Source organism: Panthera pardus, unplaced genomic scaffold (assembly GCF_024362965.1).
Source record: "Panthera pardus isolate Hobbes unplaced genomic scaffold, ASM2436296v1 HiC_scaffold_12, whole genome shotgun sequence".
Taxonomy (NCBI): domain Eukaryota; kingdom Metazoa; phylum Chordata; class Mammalia; order Carnivora; family Felidae; genus Panthera; species Panthera pardus.
The window spans coordinates 72,283,361-72,303,692 of record NW_026526677.1 but is presented as its reverse complement, the minus strand read 5'-3'; the positions used below and the strand labels follow the sequence as shown (position 1 = coordinate 72,303,692).

Here is a 20,332-nt window from a genome sequence, read left to right as displayed (position 1 = left end):
TTAGTCCTCAACATAGGCTTTAAATAACAAAGAAGGGTTTAAAGAGTTTAGTAAAAAAAAAAAAAAAAAAAAAAAAAAAGTCTTATTTTACCTCTGGCATGCCTTGGGCTGAGAAAGCATTATATGGTGGAACAATGTTTGTAACATTCTCATATCCATCTGGTGGTGGCTCAAGGTATGATGTATTGAAAATCTAGTGAGAATCGAAACACATCAAGTTGGAGAGAAATATTCCAGATTTTCCCCCACTATCAAGATTAAGCATTCCGAAACTAGATTCAATAATTAAACAGGTAAATTCTACTGGCAACAATGAAAAAGAGCTTTATCATTATTATCGCCTTCAAAATAGTAGCAACTCTGCAAATTAATGCCATCTCAGGTGACTAGAAATTCCCATATAAAAACAGGGCTTTGAAGGTGGCATCCCCATGGTTCTCCTCCTCCTTTTCCAGTGACTCCTTTTCTTTCAATTCCATGTAAATAATATTTTCTGTGTTTTATCCCCAGTCCACTGTCTGCCTCATTTTATACTCCCTTCCCGGAAGATTTCATTGACTCTCAAAGTTTTAACCTTAACCAATATACTTATAATACCCATATTTCCAGACTTGTATTTTTAAGGGCCAGATGGTTATTTCAGATTGGATGTCCAAACTGAGTATGTCAAATTTTGAATTTATTATCTCTCACCCCAGGCCGACTTCTGGTTTGGCATTCCCTGTGATTACCAGCAGCGTCAGTAACCAGCAACCCGTTCCAAACACTAGGAGTCACCCTGAACTCTGTCTTCATCTCCTGCCTCCAGTCAATCACTAATCAATTCCTACTAATATTGCTTTCTAACTGTTTCTTAGATCATCCCTCTTCCTCATTCCTGCTAACATCCTGATTCAGGGAATCATCATTTTTCACCTGAACTATTAACTTAAGACTCCAATTTGAATTTCTTGCCTAGTCAAGGTCTAATCTGAAGACAGCCTAAACTATCTAAAAAATGCCTCTCTAGTCACATCCTTCCATTGCTTAGGACTTGCAAATGGTATTCACTGACTGAAGTTGAATTCTAAGCCTCTTACGACAATGTATAAGCCCTTTTATGACCTGTTCCCAAAACATTTATCCTGGTTTATCTCTTACAGTGGCCCACTTCGTACTTTACATTTTTGAAATACAGAAAAATTTTAAGTTCCTCAATAATACTAAGCTAGTATAGGTCTCCAAACCTTTGCCTTAATTTTCTCTTCTGCCTAGAATTCTTTTACTTTGATTTTTCATGTGGTTAACCCCTTCGGATCTTTCATAACTCACATATCAGGGAGGCCTGCTTTCAGAAAGCCTTCTCTAAGTCCGTGTCTGGCTAAGTGAACCTTTTCTGTGTAAAGAACCGAAACCATACTCTTCCTAACACTTACCGTATTAACTTAAAATGATGTGTTCCAACGTCTGCCATACCTTACTTAAAGCAAAGAGACCATGTTCCTAGACTTCGTTCTGGCTTCAAGACTTAGCACTGTGCCTAACACACAGTAGACACTGAATAATTAGTTTGTAACCTATCAACTTTTCTAAGAAATATGAGTTCCACTGCACTATTAGCAAATTTCTATTTTTACTTGACCCTACATCCCAATTCACATAAACAAGTGGGGTCATAAAATACAGCAAGTACCAGCAATTCCACATCACCTCAATTCCATGTTCATCCATGATTGATATATAGTTGGCATTTGTCTCATTAGGGTAGGATAGGAGAACATCATAATGAACCAACTCGGCTGAATCCAGTCCAAATTTCTTCCACTGGGTTTGGATTTTCTTGGCAAGAAGTAAATTTTGTTCTGTTCCTGCCAGATGAGGGAGCTTTGTAAAAGAACTACAATGAAAATAAAATACAAGTGGGTGTTAAATCTATATTCAGACAATGTGCTAAGGACTGTTCTAGAGGTATCATTCATCATTTACATACTAAATTATTTCCACATCAGAGATTTAAAAAAAAAACAGGTAGTGATACCAATTTCTAGGTATGCCAATAAAAACTATTTGTGTGTCACTATAATTTTCACATTATACTTCCCCAGAAAAGAACATATTCCATGGTAAATACATGTATGCAGCTATAAGAAGGCACCTTGGAAGGTCATGCCTCTATACCAGTGGTGCTTCTTCTTGCTGATCATCAGTAGAGGAGGACATTTTGGGGGAAGGGGAGTTCATAATATTTTCCAGAGACCAACTTGGCTGTCTAACATATACTTCTACTAGAGTCTTGTCATATTTATTCAGTTGTTTATTGATTTTATTGAAGGTAAAGTCCATGCATTTTTTTTTTTTTTTATATTGCCTACTGCTTAGTTCCTGCCTGTTATCCAGCAATAATACAATACAGGTTGTTGAAGTGCATTTGGGCAATGTTCTCTTGGTTCTGAGGGTAAATGGGTTGTAGCATTTAAGTAGCCTCATAAAAGTAGTTTTTATATCGGTTCACTTTACATGAGTGTAAACCATATTTTTAAAAGTTTCAGTAAAATAATAATGCTTTTGTAAATCGGCTTTTTAGTCAACCATATGACAACCAAACAACAACAAAAAATATAGGCAGTAAAGGAAAGTTGATATTTACAGAAAACTTACTATATGTCAGGCATGTGACCAGGTACTTTCACCTGAGTTACCTCATTGAATCTTCACAACCCTTCTTCCATTGTCCTCATTTTGCAAATGAGGAAGCTGAGAGGGCAAATAACTTGCTCACAATTTCATAGCCATTAAATGCTGGGGCTAAAATATGAAAATCATGGGACTCCTGGGTGGCTCAGTCAGTTAAGTGTCCAACTTTGGCTCAGTTCATGATCTCACGGTTTGTGGGCTCGAGCCCTGCGTCAGGTTCTGTGGTGACAGTTCATAGATTGGAGCCTGCTTTGGATTCTGGGTCTTCCCTGCTCACTGCCCCTCCCCCACTCAAACACGTGTACTCTCTCAAAAATAAAAAATAAACATTAAATAAATATGAAAGTCATAGTTGTCTGACTTTGAGAAATAGTGATAATTTGAAATCATTCATATTATTTAACTACTTGAACTCCTTGTATGGCTCCCTGCACTCTCCATTATCACACTCAAACATGGCGTATTGGGTCCTTTTTCATCTGATTCACCCTTCTCCTTTCCATTTCCCATCCCTCTCCACCATGCAGCATTTGGTAGACTCATTTTCCTTCTGCAGTGACCACCTGTTCCCTTTGCACAAGATCTTCTCTCAGACATAAATACTGTCCCATCTACCTGAATCTCCCTCTGTCACCACTTCTTTTATTCCCCTTTCCCACTTGCAAACTACTCATCATCCATTAGGACTCCTCCAGCATCTTCTCCTCTGTGAAGCTTTCCCTTTATCATTAAATGAAAACTACAGGTTACAGACATTTAACATCTTACAATATGTTTTAAAAAGCATTATTATGTTTATAGAAAGAAGCAATTTTATTTTTTTCTTTATTTGAAAGAAGTTATTTTATATGTATGAAAACAGTGAGGCTCAAGATATTTAATTTCTACTTTATATAATTTATTATTGTTTTATTTTCTACATTGAGCAGATAATATCATTATAACTAAGAACAAAATGTATTTCCTTAAATTAAGATGGAGGGTTGGCCATCAACTTCTGCTATCCATCTTTTAAAGAATTCACTGAAATGAAATACCGAAGTGCAAAAGTAAAACAAAACAAAAAGAGCAGCAGTGTGTAACATCCTTTAGTTTATTTTAAAATTTCTCCTTATGGTCCCCAAGATGGGTACAGTTCCAGGCATAAAATATTTACACTGTAATGCTCAGGAGAAACAAGTACAAACAGGAATATCTATTTCCTCTTCTGTGTTTCTTTTAACAGAGGAAAACTTTTTTGTAGAAGATCCAGCTAAACATTCTTTTCGTTTCATCATAATAGGGTATATACCTCTTAAACGAATCACTACCAAAGGGAAGAGTTTTAATGATTGGATTATGGACCAATCAAGAGATTCCTGAGCTGGAAGGAAGTAACCCTTACTGAATACATGAAGGATGAGGAACACTCAACAGTCATCAGTCAGACACTGTCAACAAGAAAGTGGGTAGGGAGAAATCAAACTGTTCTTATTATATTATAACTGCTAATCCAATCTTGATCACCTTTCCCTCCTAGGCTCCTTCACTGATCATAAACCCTGTACATCCATGATCAACAATTTTGTATCCTCAGCCCCTTCTCTGAATGTTTGCTTGACTTCCTTGCTGTAACTGGTTTCCTCAGAGGACCCTGCTCACCTGCAAGTTGTTTTATTTCACATGCCCCCACATATCTCAGGGCTAGAAGATCTGCTACTAGTTTTTACTCTCCCTTGGCTCTTACAAATATTTTTCCTTTTTTTTCTTAACAAAAAACACGACTATTACAGCTCATACCAAAAGTTACCACGTACTACACCTTCTGGGTACTTGTCAAAATTATCAAAACTTCTCATTCATTAGAGTGTTAAGTTCCTAATTCAGTGTTTTTCACTCTATTTCTACTCTTGTCATCATTCTTCAAGTGCAACTTCTGTATTCAGTTGGATGTAAAGGAAAGAAAAGCAAACTCCAAAAATATAATTATATAAACTATTTATACATAACTAATCACCTTATGCTATACTACACATTAAAGGAAAATAGAGATAAACAAATTTTAATGGTCAAAAATATTACTAAGTTTTGCTTCTGAGATCTAACTTTCTAGGTGACTTTTTTCAGCAACTTCATAATATGCTGCAGACAGAGTTCGATAGTATTACATTATATCTCATCTTTTAACTTACACAATTTAAATACAAGTATTCTGTCTCAACTGATAAGACATTTTGCCTTTATATTGTACTGCAGGAAAAATAAAGACTGAGTTTCTCTTTAAACAACATGCATCCTAACTGCCTGATTCTTTTCCTTTATCTCTAAACAAGCACCTCAACAGACATTTTGAGTTTGCTTCCTAATCTCTAATGCACCTCAATCATAAATCAGCTCAAATTTGATGACAGTGTAGCTGTTTTCATTCCTCATTACTACAGCTTGCTCTAGTTTACCCAGAGATGAAGATGGAACTTCATGACCTCATTAAATCACAGAATTGATAAGGAGGAAATATACCACACTGCACACACTTTATTTGATTTCTAGGGTTTAAGTGGAGTCTCAGAAAGGGAAAAGAGAATCTGCAGAAAACTTTAAGAAACAGTGAATAAAACCTTCCTAAATTAGTGAAAGACAGAAGTTAACAAAGCCAAGAATCTCAGCCGTAAACAGAATAAATTTGAGGAAAACTAGGCACATGGTAAAACTGCTCAATATTAAAGACAAAATGACATATGTTATATAATTTAAATGACTGTAAAGTTCTCATCAGATGCCAATACCAGACAAAAGACAATGAAAAACATTTAAAGTTATGAAAGAGGAAGAAAATAAGGTCATGTTAGCAATCTATATTCAGGAAAAGTATGCTTCAAGAATTAAGATCAAATAAGGATTTTATACATAGAAAAAAATTACAGAATATTTGTTATCACCAGAGTTCATATTGCAGTAAATGCTTAAGAAAATTTCACAGACTACATAGAAATATCATAGCAAAACCAAAATTTTTCAGAAACAAATGAAGATCATTGGAAATTAAATACAAAATACTATTTTAACTCTTTTATCTTACAGAGAGAGCATAAGAGGAAGAGAGAATCTCAAGTAGGCTCTAAGCTCAGATCTCAGTGTAGAGCCCAAGGCAGAGCTTGATCCCATGACCCTAGGATCATGACCCCTGATGAAATCAAGAGTCCAATGATCAACTTCCTGAGCCACCCAGGCACCTCAGCTCTTAAATGAATTTCAATACATATAATGTTCAAAGAAAAATTGATAATTGTTTTGTAAGGTTAATATTGCAGTGCACATATGCTACTTTTGACAGCTATAATATAAAGAATGATAGAGGAAATGGTGAATGGAAATATAGAAATCTGAGTTTTTCATATTGTATGTTAAGCTGTACCAAAAATAACTAAGAATTGAGAGAAGTAGGGTGCTTGGGTGGCTCAGTTTGGTTGAGCATCTCTTGATTTTGGCTCAGGTCATGATCCCAGAGTTGTGGGATTGAGCCTCAGGTTGGGATGTGCATGAAATCCACTTGCATGCTCTCTCTTTCCAATAAAAGAATAAAATAAAATAAAATAAATAATTGAGTGAAGAGTTATTGATGTATGATATAATCACTACAGCATCTACTAAAAAACCCAATGCAAGGACAGATAGCCAAAAGATAAATTGAAATGAAATAAAATTTTAACTACTCTTCCCACTACCAAAAACAGGTCAGAAAATGAGAAGTAAAGGAAAATAAACACAGCAAACAGAAAACAATAAATTAGTAGACCTAAGTTTTAACCATATCAATAGTTACATTATATGTTAATGGACTAAATACTGAAATTAAAGGGCAACAGATTACCAGAAGGAATATAATAGCAAGTTGCTACTATCTGCTGCCTACAGAGGACACACTTTAATTAAGATTATCAAAATGTATTAAACATCAAGTTGCAATTAAATGATCTCTGTTGAAGGTACATTTGAATTCTAAAGAAAATGATAGATTAAAAGTAGATGGAAGCATGTAAATTTAAGCATAAGAAGGTTGACGGAGTAATATTTATACCAAATAAAATAGACTTAAAAATAGTGATCACCAAAGATAAGAAAGGATATTTCATAAAGATAAAAGGGTAGTTCTGTCTTAAGAGCACAACAATCTTAAGGTATATATGTCTAATCAATGAAATTCATAATATATAAAGCAAAAATTTACATAATTAATGGGAAAAATATACATTTTCACATTCCTAGAGATTGTGACTCCCTTCTTGATATAACTTGATCCCCACCCTGCCAAAATCAGTAAAAAAGCAAAAGAATAACCCAGATAAAGAAAAATAATCATGATCATATAGGTTGATGCAGGAAAACAACCTTTTGACAGTAACAACATCCATTCATGATAAAACAAAAACAAGAACAAAACAAAACCCCTAGCAATCTTGGAATAGAGGGGAGTTTCCTTAACTTGATAAAGAGCATCTACAACAAATCTATAGACAATGTCACACTTCATTATGAAACTGAATGCTTTCCCCCTAAGACTAGAAACAAAAAGATGTTTGCTCTCACTCTTATTCAACATACTACTGGAATTCCAGTCAGCACAATAAGGACAAAACAAACAAATAAAAATCCACATGTAAAAAGCGTATGGTTTGGAATGGTAAAAATACAATTGTCCCTATTTAAAGACGGCATAATTGTCTACATAGAAAATCCCAATGAATCTACAAAAAACTTCCAAACACACGGGTTTCCACAGGCCACATGAGGCAAGGCCAACATAAAAATCAACAGTGTTTCTATATATTAACAACAAATATGTGGAGACTGAAATTTAACACAAGATGACTTAAAATTTCTCCGAAGAAAATGAAATCCTTGGATATAAATCTAACCATACAGATCTGGATCTGCATCCAGAAAATTACAAAATGTTGGTAAAAGCAATCAAAAAAGACCTAAATAATTGGAGAGACTTGCTATGTTTATGGATTAGAAGATTGGACATGGGAAAAATGTCAAAACCCCAAACTGGTCTATAAGATTAGTGCAATTACAATCAAAATCCCAGCAATGCCTTTGCAGACAGAAGTATGTTTATTCTATGTTTTCTATAAAAGGGAAAAGGATACAGAATAGCTCAAACAATTGTTTGGAAAAACAAAGTGGGAAGAGTTATTGTACACATTGCGGAGGCTTATTATATAGCTTCAATAATCAAGACCATGTGGTACTAGCAGAAAGTAGACATACAGAGTAATAGAGAATAGAGAACCCAGAAATAGACTCACTCAAATAAGTCCAACTAATTTTTGACAAAGGTGCAAAGCATTTAAATGGAAGAATAGCCTTTCAACAAACAAATGGTGCTAGAACAATTGGCCATCCATAGACACAAGAATACACCTCAGCCAAACTTTACATCTTATGTAAAAATTAACTCTACATGAATCACAAATTTAATGTAAAGTATAAAATTTGGGGGCAGGGGAAAGAGGATAAAAGGGATCTAGAGTTAGTCAAAGAGTTCTTAGATATGAACCTAAATGCATCATCCATAACAGGAACAACTGATAAACTTGACCTCATTAATTAAAAACTTCTTATCTACAAATGACTCTGTTAAGACATGAAGAGACAAATAATAGAGTAGAATATCCGAATACCACAAAGCCAACAAAAGACTTTTATCTAGAAGATATAAAGAATTCTAGGGTTGCCTGGGTGGCTTAATCAGTTAAGCTCCGACTTCAGCTCAGGTCATGGCCTCGTGGTTCATGGGTTCGAGCCCTGCATTGGGCTCTGTGCTGACAGCTTGGAGCCTGGAGCCTGCTTCGGATTCTGTGTCTCCCTCTTTTTCTGCCCCTACCCTCCTTACGCTCTCCCTCAAAAATAAATGTTAAAAAAATGTTTTTTAATATAAATAATTCTCAAAGCTCAACAGCAGAAAAACAAAAGAACAGCAGCAACAACAATAAAAAACCTATCCCAATAGAAAAAAATTCAGACATGAATAGACATTTCACTGAAGAGAGTATACAAATGATGAATAAACATGGGAAAAGTTATTCAATACCATTAACTCTTAGAGAACTGCAGATTAAAATCACAATGAGGTATCACTATATACCTGTCAGAAGGGGTAAAATTAAAAATGATAATGTCAGTGGAAAAGATAAAATGATACAGCCACCCTAAAGAGCAGTTAGGCAAATTCTTCTACAACTTAGCAAGGGGATTTATGCAAGATAAATGAAAACCTATGATCATGTAAAACCTATACACAAATATTAATAGCAGCATTAATCATAATATCGAAACACTGAATGTAAAAAATCTCTCCATGGGTGAAAAGTTAAACTGTAGAACATTCCTATGACAAATGAATAAAGAGACTGAAAGACTTGATATTTTAAAGATGCTGCTTCTCTTCTAAATTCATCTATTGAGTTGATGCAATTTTAATAATTTCTGCAGGGTTTTTTTTTTTTGTAGGAATTCAGAAGTTAATTCTAAAATTAACTTGGAAATACAAAGGGCTTAAAATAGTCAAGGCAATTTTTAAAAAGAAAAATTTGTAGGATTAACTCTACCTCATTTTCAGACATATTATTAAGCTACACTAACCAGCACTGTGTAGTGTTGAGATATAGAGGTCAATAGAAGAAAATGTAAATCTAAAACCAAGCCTCACATATATGGTCAAGCGATTTTGGACAAAGATGTCAAGGCAATTCAAGGCAGAAATAGAGGTTTTTTTCTCAACAAATGTTGCAGGAATAACTGAATATTTGTATCTAAAAAATTGCCAACCCTTACATCATACCATACTCAAAAATTAACTTGAAGTAGACCATTGACCTAAGTATACAAGCTAAAATTATAAAACTTCTAAAAGATAGAAGAAAATTTTCACAACTTCTCATAGGCAAAGTTAGAGAGCACAGAGTATGAAACAGAAAACCAAAAATTGGTCAGCTGAGCTTTACCAATATTAAACTTTTCTGCCCTTCAAAACCTCCATGAACAAAAAAAGGCCAGCCATACAATAGAAGAAAATATTCACAGTAGAAGTCTGACAAAGGAATTGTACCCAGAATACATAAAGAACTCCTACCATTCAATAATAAGAAAACAACTTAAAATAGGAAAATATGTGAGCAGAAACTTTATAAAAGATATGCAAATGTCTAATAAGCATAGGAGATGATGCTTTACATCACCAGTCATAAGAAAGATGCAAACTGAAACCATAATAAGGTACCACTACATATATATTAGCATAGTTAAAATGACAATATTTGGGGCGCCTGGGTGACTCAGTCGGTTGAGTGTCAGATTTCAGCTCAGATCACCATCACAGTTCTGGGTTTGAGCCCCATGTCAGGCTCTACACTGACAGTTCAGAGCCTGGAGCCTTCTTCAAATTCTGTGTCTCCCTCTCTCTCTCCCCCTCCCCCACTCAGGCTGTGTCTCTCAAAAATAAATAAACATTAAAAAAAATTTTTTTTAAATAAGTAAAATGACAATCCTAAGTACTGACCAGGTTGTGGAAGAGCTGGTACACTCACACATAATAGGTAGGAATGTAAAACATTACAATTATTTTTGAAATCTATTTGCCATGTTCTTTAAAAGTTAAACATGTTTATCCTCCAATACAGCCATTCTAAGATAAATGAAAATGTATGTCCACACAGATACTTGTAAACTCATGTTTACAGCAGCTTTGTTCATAATAATCAAAAACTACAAACAACCCAAGTGTCCAACAACTACACATTACAGTATATGAACACAATGGAATACTACTCGGCAGTAAAAAGCAATGAACGGATACATGCAACAACCTGGATGAGTTCCAAAATTATTATGCTGAATGAAAGCAGGCACACACATAAGAACGCATACTGTATGATTCCATTTACATAAAATTCTAGAAAATGCAAAGAAGCCATAGTGACATAAAACTGATCAGTGACTGGGGGGCACCTGGGTAGCTCAGTGGGTTAAGCGTTGAACCTGATTTCAGGTCAGGTCATGATCTCATGGTTCAGTGAGTTAGAGCCCCTCATAGGATTGGCATTGTCTCTCTCTCTCTACCACTCCCCACTCATGTACTCTCTCTCTCTCTCTCACACAGAATAAACTTAAAAAAAAAAAAAAAAAAAAAAAAGATCCGTGATTGCCTAGGGCTAAAAGTGAAGATTGCATGATGTAAAAATTTCTGAATCTCGATTGAAGAAGTGGTATGTTCGGAATATTACACATCTGTCAATACTCTCAAATTTTAGGCTTTATAGGATGCAGTTCATTTTATGTAAATGATACTTCAATAAAGCTGGGTTTTGTTTTTATTTGTTTAATGGCACGTAAATGTCATGGTGACTGCCTTCAAGGAGTTCATCACCACTCCCCCAAATGTCACTCTTCTCCATGCTTAGAGGCTGGTGGATTTGCACTGATCCTTTGCTCTCATTTTGTCCTATCCGTGTGACTTCTGTTTGCAACGTGGGACAAACGTTTAATTTGTGGCAGACAGAATCTGCAACTTTTATCTCGCCTCCTTTAAATCTGAGTTTACAACCATCTAAGTCTTCCTGACTGAATGCGATGTTCATTAAAACTGCTTATTAAGCATGAAGAAGAAATAACATTCAGCTGCAGTCTAAAGTTACATGAAGTTAAAACATCTCAGAATAAAGCAACCAGATACTTTTTCTGTAGATGAAGTTAGGGAAGAAAAACCCACTCCTGCAACATTCAAATACATCGTACCCTGAGTGGTTTAAAGGGACATTTTAAGCTACCATAAATTAATGTGATATCACGTAATTTCACACAAAGTTTACCTATGTGAATATAACCACTTGTAATAGACTTCCCACTCTGCAAAAAAACGTTTTTAAATGCTCTGCAATAAACATCAAGACAAACTTACCGAAGAAATGATTTAATATTTTCAGCTTTCATCTCAGATACCAGGTTCCACCGCATACTTTGATGATAGCCCAGTGAAGTGGTGCTTTCTTTGAAAGGCTTAATAAACCAGCCTGGGGTGGGGCGGGGAGGTGGGGGGGTGGGGGGGGGTGGAAATATATACATATATACATGTTACATACAGACATAATTGTTTTTAGCTTTTATAAACACTAGAAGCCAAAAAAATAGTGCTTGCATAAGAAACAGTTCACGGCAGGCTTTACAAAAATGTTCATATTAAATTCAGAAATCCTTCAAATTCTGCTGTGCAATGTAATTTTGGGTGGGTTAAAACTAGTTTTATGTGAGAGAGAGATAACTTCTCTTTCTACATGTTCTGCATCAAGGCGTGGGGCCTGTCTTTCTCATTCTCCTCGGGGTGGTCTAGTTTGTAGCACAGCGCCTGACACACAAGGAACATTCCACGAATATCTATTTAGTAAGTGAGGAAGGAAGGGCAGTTTTTGCAGTGCTGTCCACATTCCTTGCTAGTTTTGGCTTGTTAAGCGTGCTTGTAAATGAAACCATCTTTTCATCCCTGTGGATAGGTAGATAGTGACAGCTCTGACCTGCTTTCCTAACAGCTCCTGGCAGTATCCTCAACTCGCTGTAAACTTTAATGAATGTGGATTTCAGTCGCACTTTATTAGGAAGGTCAAAGTCATCCTACCGGGGTTCCAGCTGGGCTGAATTCCGCGGGGCTGGCCACAGCTCAGGGAGCCCCGCCAGGGCCTCCAGGCTTTCTGTGTCTCTTCCCTAGCATCAGAGCCAGAAGCGCCAGCCCCGCGCTGGGGACACGGGGCTCTGGGGACACGGGGCTCGTACTTACCCACCATAAATCCTGCCAGGAAAGATGCCAGCACCGCAGCCAAGCACATCCAAAGGTAGAGTCGGCCCCTGGACTTCGCCATGCCTCCCTGAGGACCGAGCTTGGGGGGCTGGCCAGAGCGGGCCTCTAGCCTGCAGACCAACAGAGAGCACCCCGGGAAGGTGGTGAGAGCCCGCCCACCCGCAGGCTTTCTGCAAAGTCTGGCCACTGACTCCACCCTCCCAACCAGGCCCAAACAACTCGTTGCCCCTCTGGTCCTCAGGGGGCCTTCCCGGGGAAAAAGGAATTCCTGCGAGGGGAGGAGACAGAGCCTTCCCATAGGCATGCAACTTCCATTCTGTTGATCCTGTAAAAACCGGGACAGTCTGCTCTGGGGGGATGGGGAGGGGGTGGCTGCCGGGAAAACATCTCTAATTGTTTCCTAAATAACTCAGCTGTCAACCTTGAAAATAAAACAGTTAATCTGCCAACAAAAATGAGTCAAGAATAGCAGAAAATTACAATTCCAAACATGCCTTGCTACAGCAAAACCATAGGCAAGGCAGGAGAACCAAGGAGATTAATGCTCTTTTATGGAGGGGTGGGGGCACTTGGGAGGGCTGCTTTAAACAAGTCCATTGGAGTACAAAGTTTACTTTGCAGGAGTTTAAAGTTTACTGGCTTTTCATTGGCTGAGTTATGACGGTCTCTCATTGGCTGAGCGGTTGCTGGGGGAGGAGAAAACCTTCCTTCCTTCCTTGTGCTGGGGTATATCCGCTTGCAAGGTTCATCTCTTCTGGCTCTCCTGATCTGCGTCTGCAATTGGTGATGAGTGGCAGAGTGTGAGAGCTTCCCTCTTCTGGCCTCTTCACTCCATTTTAGTTAAATTTACCTTTATTAATTTTTACATTTCTTCTCTTTGACCAATATCTCTCCTCAAAAGCATCACTGAGCAAGAGTCAGGTTTTCCATATTTAGTGGTTTTGTCCCTTGGGTCCAGGAAGGACTTTTCCTGGTTGTCATGTCCAATGTCCGAGGGAAAGTACAACATACCAGTCGGAAGCCACTAAAGACCACATGGTAACAGAAAGGACTTGGAGGCAGAATTCTCAGGCACTTCCCCAGTCAAGTCCATATCTTCTCAAAGTCATAAGCATTGGAAATCATCTCTGAAGCACTGAGCTAGCATCGCATTTTTCAAAACACTGTTTATACAAAAGTTTGACGGGGAACAAAACCCAACACTTAAAATAACTATACAAAGCAAAAGTAGTAACGTGACAATTCCAAACTGTAGGATTGCCCTCAACCAAGACTCTAGGTCAGAAAATAGCCAACGAAAAGGTTTATTGGCTCTTATTCCAATTTAGGGGAGCAAGGTTCCACCTTAGGAAGGCAGAACTGAAGTCATGTATGTTTCCTGGAAGTCCCCCACTTAAAACAACCATGAAAGCAGATTAGTGGATACAGCAAGAGCACACTGAAAGAATTAACTGAGTGCGTTTTGGAAGATACAGTACAGGTGTAAATATGAAGCAGTAGCTGATGAACTTGTTGCAAAACTTCAAAGATGTTTTAAAACGAACCGTTTGGAAGCAAATATGTTATCAATAATACAGATGTAAAGTTGTACATTCAGAAACCACGAATCTGAGTTAGAATCAGGAGTCAGTAATTCAAGATAAAAGACTTTTGTGAATTCTGAACCTTAACCCTTCAGAGAGAGCTCACGGATCGTGATAAGATTGTTTCCAAAAGGCCATAAACAAAAGAACAGGTTTCCTCCTTTTGCAAGAATTTGGGAAATGCAGACAGAGCATTTTCTTTCCACAAGAGATCGAACAGCAGCAAACAGTGAGAAAAAGGGCTACAGGCCTGGTCTGGACATCTTGGGAAAGCTGTCTCGTCAGATGTTGTCTGTTTCGATTCAAATCTTTACTTTCATGTCACCACCAGCTGGTGTGCAGTTCCAGTCAGGGTTTGATGCTTTCTTTGCATGGGTCATGTGAATACAAGAATCTATTCCCTGGAGTTTAATGGCCCAAGAGTTGGTTAGCAGTTTCTGATAAGGGCTTTTCCAGTGAGGCCTTTCTGGAGGGGTCTATTCCAATAGATGAAATCTCCAGGTTGCAGAATATTTGAGGTCTCCCAGGAGTACATGGTGAAAAGATTGCTCTACCAAAGCATGGTTATTTTTAATAGAAGCAACTAGGCCTTTACAATATTAAAGTAGATCTCCTTTTATCAACTGTGAGTCAGAGGAGGCAAGGGCCAAGTACATAGGACACCCTGTGACCATCTCATCACTGTGCTACAAAGGATGAGGGTCTCTGAGTCCCAAAGGGGGTGGATCTGAGATTTAGAGGACCAACAGCAATGCTTTGGAGGTATTTGGAGGGTCTATACAAATTTTGCCAACTAGTGCTGTTAGTGCATTTGACTAACCCTGAGGACGGAAGATGGCATTCACAATGGAAGTTGTAAAACTGTCCAACAGACTTGTTGAAGCACCTGACTGGTAAAATGACCTCCCCAATCACTATGAAGGTTAAGAGGGGTTCCCCAAGGAGGGATAATCTTTTCTAACAGACTTTTAGCCACAGAATAAGCATTGGACTATCTACAAGGGAAAAGCTTTGGTCCAATGAGAAAATAAACCATAATTACAACACATTTATATCCATGAGACAGGGATGCTGTATGAAACCCATTTGTGTGAATAGGTTTTTTTTGTTTTTTTTTTTTTTTTTGGATTATACTTTGGACAGGTGGACAAGCAAGGTAGGTACTTTTTGCAGCCTTTTTAATATTTCCCCACCAACATTCCCAAACACTGTTAGTTTGTCAGTAGACCAATCGTTTAATGCATGTACAATGGTAAGTAGTGGAAATTCTAGGACTTTTGGCAAGGCAGGATTGTTAGATCTAAACCAGAGTTATCTTTGTTTGTTTGTTTATTAAACCAACAATTATTAGATTTCTAATATTTTTCCCTCTCTGAGGCCGATTGTTGGATTGCTTTTGTCAGTATTTCCAAATCATCATTTGAGAGAACATCTCTTTCAACAATGAGAGAGGTTTGGGTCTTGGTTTCCTTGAGATCAGTGTTTTGGTGGGAATATCAGTGAGGCAGTTTCCTTTGGACTCTAGGGGTCCAGTCTGGAAGGCCCAGGAAGCTTAATAATAGCCAGAGTTGCCTGAAAAAGTATAGTATCTAATAAATTTTGAAAGTGGGAGCCATTTTTTATTTTATTCCCATTGTTGGTGAGGAAACTTCATTGTTTCCATAACATTCCAAAGTCATGAGATACTCCAAAGGCACACCAACTCTCGGTATAAATGTGGTTTTACCCTTGGCTAAGGGTAAATGCATATAACTCCAACTATTAGGCCAAAATAGCCAAAGGGAAAGGAGCTGACTCAATGACTTCCAAAGGAGTTGCAATAGCATACCCAACACAATATTTATCATTTTAATCCTTTAAATTTAACCATTAGTAGGGGCGCCTGGGTGGCTCAGTCAGTTAAGCGTCCGACTTTGGCTCAGGTCATGATCTCTCAGGTTGTGAGTTTGAGCCCCGTGTCAGGCTCTGTGCTGACAGCTCAGAGCCTGGAGCCTGCTTTGGATTCTGTGTCTCCCTCTCTCTCTGCACCTCCCCCCACTTGTGCTTTGTCTCTCTCTCTCAAAAATAAATAAAAAATGTAAAAAAAAAATTAAAAAGGAAAAGAACCATTAGTAATCCATGAAAAATCTGCACGGGTTAGAGGAGTTTCCTATAAATTGTCACAGGGAGTCAAAAGGTCATCTATCTGCATTAAGCGGTCACGTGGGATTTCCTCCATGATGGAGAGAAGAATAGCAGGACTAAAGGTATTGTAGGAGAAGGTCATATAAAGGAGCAGTTAGCAGGATGATGACCCAGAAGGGAAGTAACCGAAGTGTTGAGGGTGATGAGTATTCAGAAGAGCTTCTGCTACATGGAACACAGGATGGTTAGAGGATCCTGTGATTATTTCTCCCAAGGCCTTAAAACAGAAGAGCAGTAGCAGGAATGACTCTAAGGCAAGGGGGTTATCCCCATGCTACAGGGTCCAACTGTTGATTGTAATGCCCCATTGGTTGATAGTGCTCCCCGTATTTTGGGGTGAGTATTCCAAGGGCATGGCTTTCCCCCTCACATGTGAAGAGGGAAAAAAGAAGTTGATAATTAGGATGTCTGAGGACAGGGGACTTAATTAGGCTTTTCTTTAATGTCCCAAAAGCTATGTCATCGTGATCCTTCCAAATAATAGGGTCATTTTCAAATAAAATATATGGAGGTTGAGCCCCAAGAGAGAAGTTTGGAATCCAATTTCAATAGTAGACAGCCAGTCTAAGAAAACTTCATAAATAGCACTTAGTTTTAGGTTTTGGGAAGTTCAGGATGCCATGAAGCCTACCTGGATCCAAATGTAGTCCTTGTTCTGAGATCAGGTACCCTAAGTATCGAACCTGAGTTTGAGCAAACTGCATTTTTTCTTTGGAGACTTTGTGCCCCTTTGAGGCCAAAAGTTTTAACAGATGGATGCTGTCTTCCTGTGAAGAGGTGTGAGAGGGGAGCAGAGAAGCAAATCACCTATGTATCATAACAAATAGAACCTGCAGAAAACTTCATCATCCAAATCAGCCTTTAAGGTTTGTGAAAAGAAAAGACTCTCACCCTGGGGCATTACTGTCCAGATTTATTTCCAGTCTTCCCAAGTGAAAGCAAAGAGATACTGGCTATCATTATTAACAGGAATACGAAAAAATGCTGTGCAATTATAGTGAAAAAATTGCTTTCGGTAGGAATGTGTGTCAGGAATAACAACATGCCAAGGGACAACAACGTTATTTATTGTTCAGAGGTCCTGGACAAATCTCCATCCTCTACCGCTGCATTCTCTCACAGGTTAAATAGGGGTATTATAGGGACTAGGGGAAGAGAATAGGGACTAGGGCAGGGGAAATGGGGCCCTGAGCCTTGCAATCTTATATTATGGAGCTAATGCCTTAGAAGGACTTCTTTATTTGTAGGTTAACTTATTAAAATTGATTAATAAATCTTTATTAATTCTGAGAAGTTTTGAGGGATCCACCTGAGTCTTGATGGGAAGTACACTGGACTCCACCATTGTCATTTAGACATTTTGCCCATAAGAGGATGGTAGCTGATCCAAGAAGAATAAATGATCATGGTCTCCAGACTCAGCTATAGTGACATCAGAGACAGAGCAAATAAAAGATATCAAAGAGTCATTTACTTTCCCTGGTTGCTTATTTAGATTACTACTGTCAAATTCTAGATTTCCTCTTTTTGGGTGAAAGAAATTCCAGCATGATTATTTTCTAAGAAATCTTGGTCCAATAAATGAATAGTGGTGGAGGAACTAAGGAGAAGAGTGTGCATGTCACAAAGGCCTAGATAAAAGGAGAGACAGACAGAAAGGAACCTGTTGGCATTTATTAAAGACCCCCAGTATCTGAACTGTTTTCGTACTCTGAGATGGGGCTGATTTAAAGCAGTGGGGGTAAGCACTGGGAGTGTTGTTCTGGTGTCAATAAGGACAAAGAGAGAGTCATTCCCAAACTGGAGAGTGGTTTCTCTAAGCCAATTAGGAAGGAATACTGAGAAGAGCCCCTGTAGTTCCTCGGTGTGCCATTACTGGGAATGAAGAAGACATTGGAAAGACTGGCTAGGGGGCTGATGGCACCTGGAATGCTTAAATGTGTAACAATCCTTTTGTCCAATGTCCTGGCCCTTTGCAAAGCTGCCAGAAACTAGGAGGTTTTGGTTCTGTAGAGGAGGCTTTGATTTCCAGAACTGAAAATTGGAACTGTAGCCATCTTTCTTTTAGGTGACTTATGTGGGATATGAACAAGCTAGTTTGCCAAATTGCCTAAATCTGGAGTGGACACAGTTCCCCATTCCATCAAGTTTCTTTTAACTAAAAGGGAAAGATCCCCTTTCAGTGCATTAATAAAATTAAAAGCTACCCACGTGGATTCAACATTGAAACAAAGACCAAAACTTCCTTTACAGACATTTTGGAGTGGACTGTAATAGACATAAACAGTTTCACCAGGTTTTTGTGTACAAACCTGAATTTTGTTCTCATCAACAGGTTTATGAAAAGCTACTGTAATTGTTTGGTGGAGATTTCCAATGAGAGTTCCAAGTATTTTGCCAAAAGTTAGGGGTTTATTTTTCTACATCCCTTTCAAGATGTCCCCATTGAGTTAGTTTTATCCAATTATTTGGCCTGGCCCTCACCAACAGGCAGGTGGACTGATATAAATCTGAGAAACCAGGTTGCACATTTGAATAACTATGCTAAATTCTTCAGCAAACCTAAAGGGGTCCTCAGTCACTTTAGGAAACTACAGCTTAAAATTCAGGTCTTCATAAGAAACTTGGGGGTCATTCAGATCCTCAGAAAACTTAACTTTATAGGGGCTGATTTTAATACATTCAGAAGAGGAAGAACTAAGAAAGGATTCAAAGGAAAAAGGAACTTAAGCAAAAGGATTAGAAGAGAGAGGGGACATATACAGGAGGAAAGGCTGGCACAAAGGAATAGAGAAAAATGGTACTGGAGGAAGGCCCTGTGCACAGGTGTCTGGGTACAAATGAGGGGGAGGGGGAAAATAGTCCTCAGAAGCCATTTTGATTCCTTTCAATTGTTTGTTTCAGTTAACTTAGAAATAGTATTTCACAAAGAAGCAGAATTAGAATTCCAAAAAACATTTGGAAGCCTCAAGGTATCAATGAAATAGGCACCCCAGTTTTTGTTGTTTTTCTTTTAGCTGTGACTTTCTAACTGGGGAAATCAGAAGTTCCCCATAATGGCCATTAAAGTTCTAAATTGCTTTTGATTAAGTTGGTGCATTTAGTTAGACATGCACATGAGGAGGGACCACAGTTTTTAAACATAAAACCATCTGGGGTTCAAGAAGGAAGGGACCCTTCAAAGCATTTTGATGACTAGAATTCCATTTTTTTTTTTTTAGAAGTGTTCTCTAAAGCAAAAAGCAAAGTTCCTAAATGGCACAGTTCCAATAGGAACACCCTGGTTCCAAAAAGGAGTCTCACCAAAGATCAGCAGAGTTCCAAAAGGCACAGCCTGGTTCCAAAGAGGAGGCATACCAAAAGCTGAACAAGTACTCTCAGAAAGACCCAGACCAAAGTAGATCCCAAATGAAGCCTGTAGAGATCACTACAAACACAAAGAAAGCAGAGACCAAATCCAGGAGAAAACTTACCCTCAAACTCCAGGGTCGGCAAGAAAGCAGTGAGCTCAACTGGCTCTTTGGGGTCTAGCACCTGTTTGCTCACTAGCCTTGGAGTTATTGGGGGGTCTTCTTGAGATCCCATATCTGCTCACCAAGGAATGTTAATCTTAAAAGTTAAACTGTCACTTATTTCACTAACAAATATGGGTTATTTCGAGAGTTGTAGAGAGTTCCAGTTCAGGACACGCAAGCTCCCAGAGAACAAAGAAGAATGTTCTTTTCCGGGGGCGGGCAAAGGGGGAGGGAGAATGATTGCTGTTATAATCAAACAGTCTGTTGGAGTAAACTGAGAGTCTGAAGTATAGTGGCTTTTCATTGGCTGGATTGTGACAGTATTTCATTGGCTGGGCTGTTGGGGAGGGATGACCTTTCTTCCTTCTGCTGGGTCAAGTAATAGGATTAGAAAGGTAAGTCTATCCCTGTTAGGGCCTGCAATTGGTGATGAGTAGTACAGCATGAAAGCTCCCTCTTCTGTTCTTCCCACTCTATTTTCATGAGCTTTCTCTTTGTTAATTTTCACACTACTTTTTTTCTTGTGTCTTTGCCACCTCCATTCA

General features: G+C 38.2%; 1 protein-coding gene across 3 annotated transcripts in view; it reads right to left on the bottom strand.

Annotated features, from left to right (window-relative positions):
* NAALAD2 (N-acetylated alpha-linked acidic dipeptidase 2) overlaps positions 1-19,904 on the bottom strand; it is a 68,580-nt gene extending 48,676 nt beyond the window's left edge. The window contains exons 1-6 of one of the 3 annotated variants that reach the window (XM_053900186.1): positions 19,746-19,904; positions 16,904-17,039; positions 12,485-12,615; positions 11,615-11,726; positions 1,690-1,876; positions 92-193 (exon numbers count right to left, since the gene is read on the bottom strand). In XM_053900186.1, coding sequence (XP_053756161.1) covers positions 92-193; positions 1,690-1,876; positions 11,615-11,726; positions 12,485-12,615; positions 16,904-17,039; positions 19,746-19,857 — 780 coding nt within the window. In that variant the 5' untranslated portion in view covers positions 19,858-19,904. Of the gene's footprint in view, positions 1-91; positions 194-1,689; positions 1,877-11,614; positions 11,727-12,484; positions 12,796-16,903; positions 17,040-19,745 lie in introns of those variants that run through there. The other 2 variants (XM_053900187.1, XM_053900188.1) reach the window with 2 other exon arrangements.
* Between the last annotated feature and the right edge of the window lie 428 nt (positions 19,905-20,332).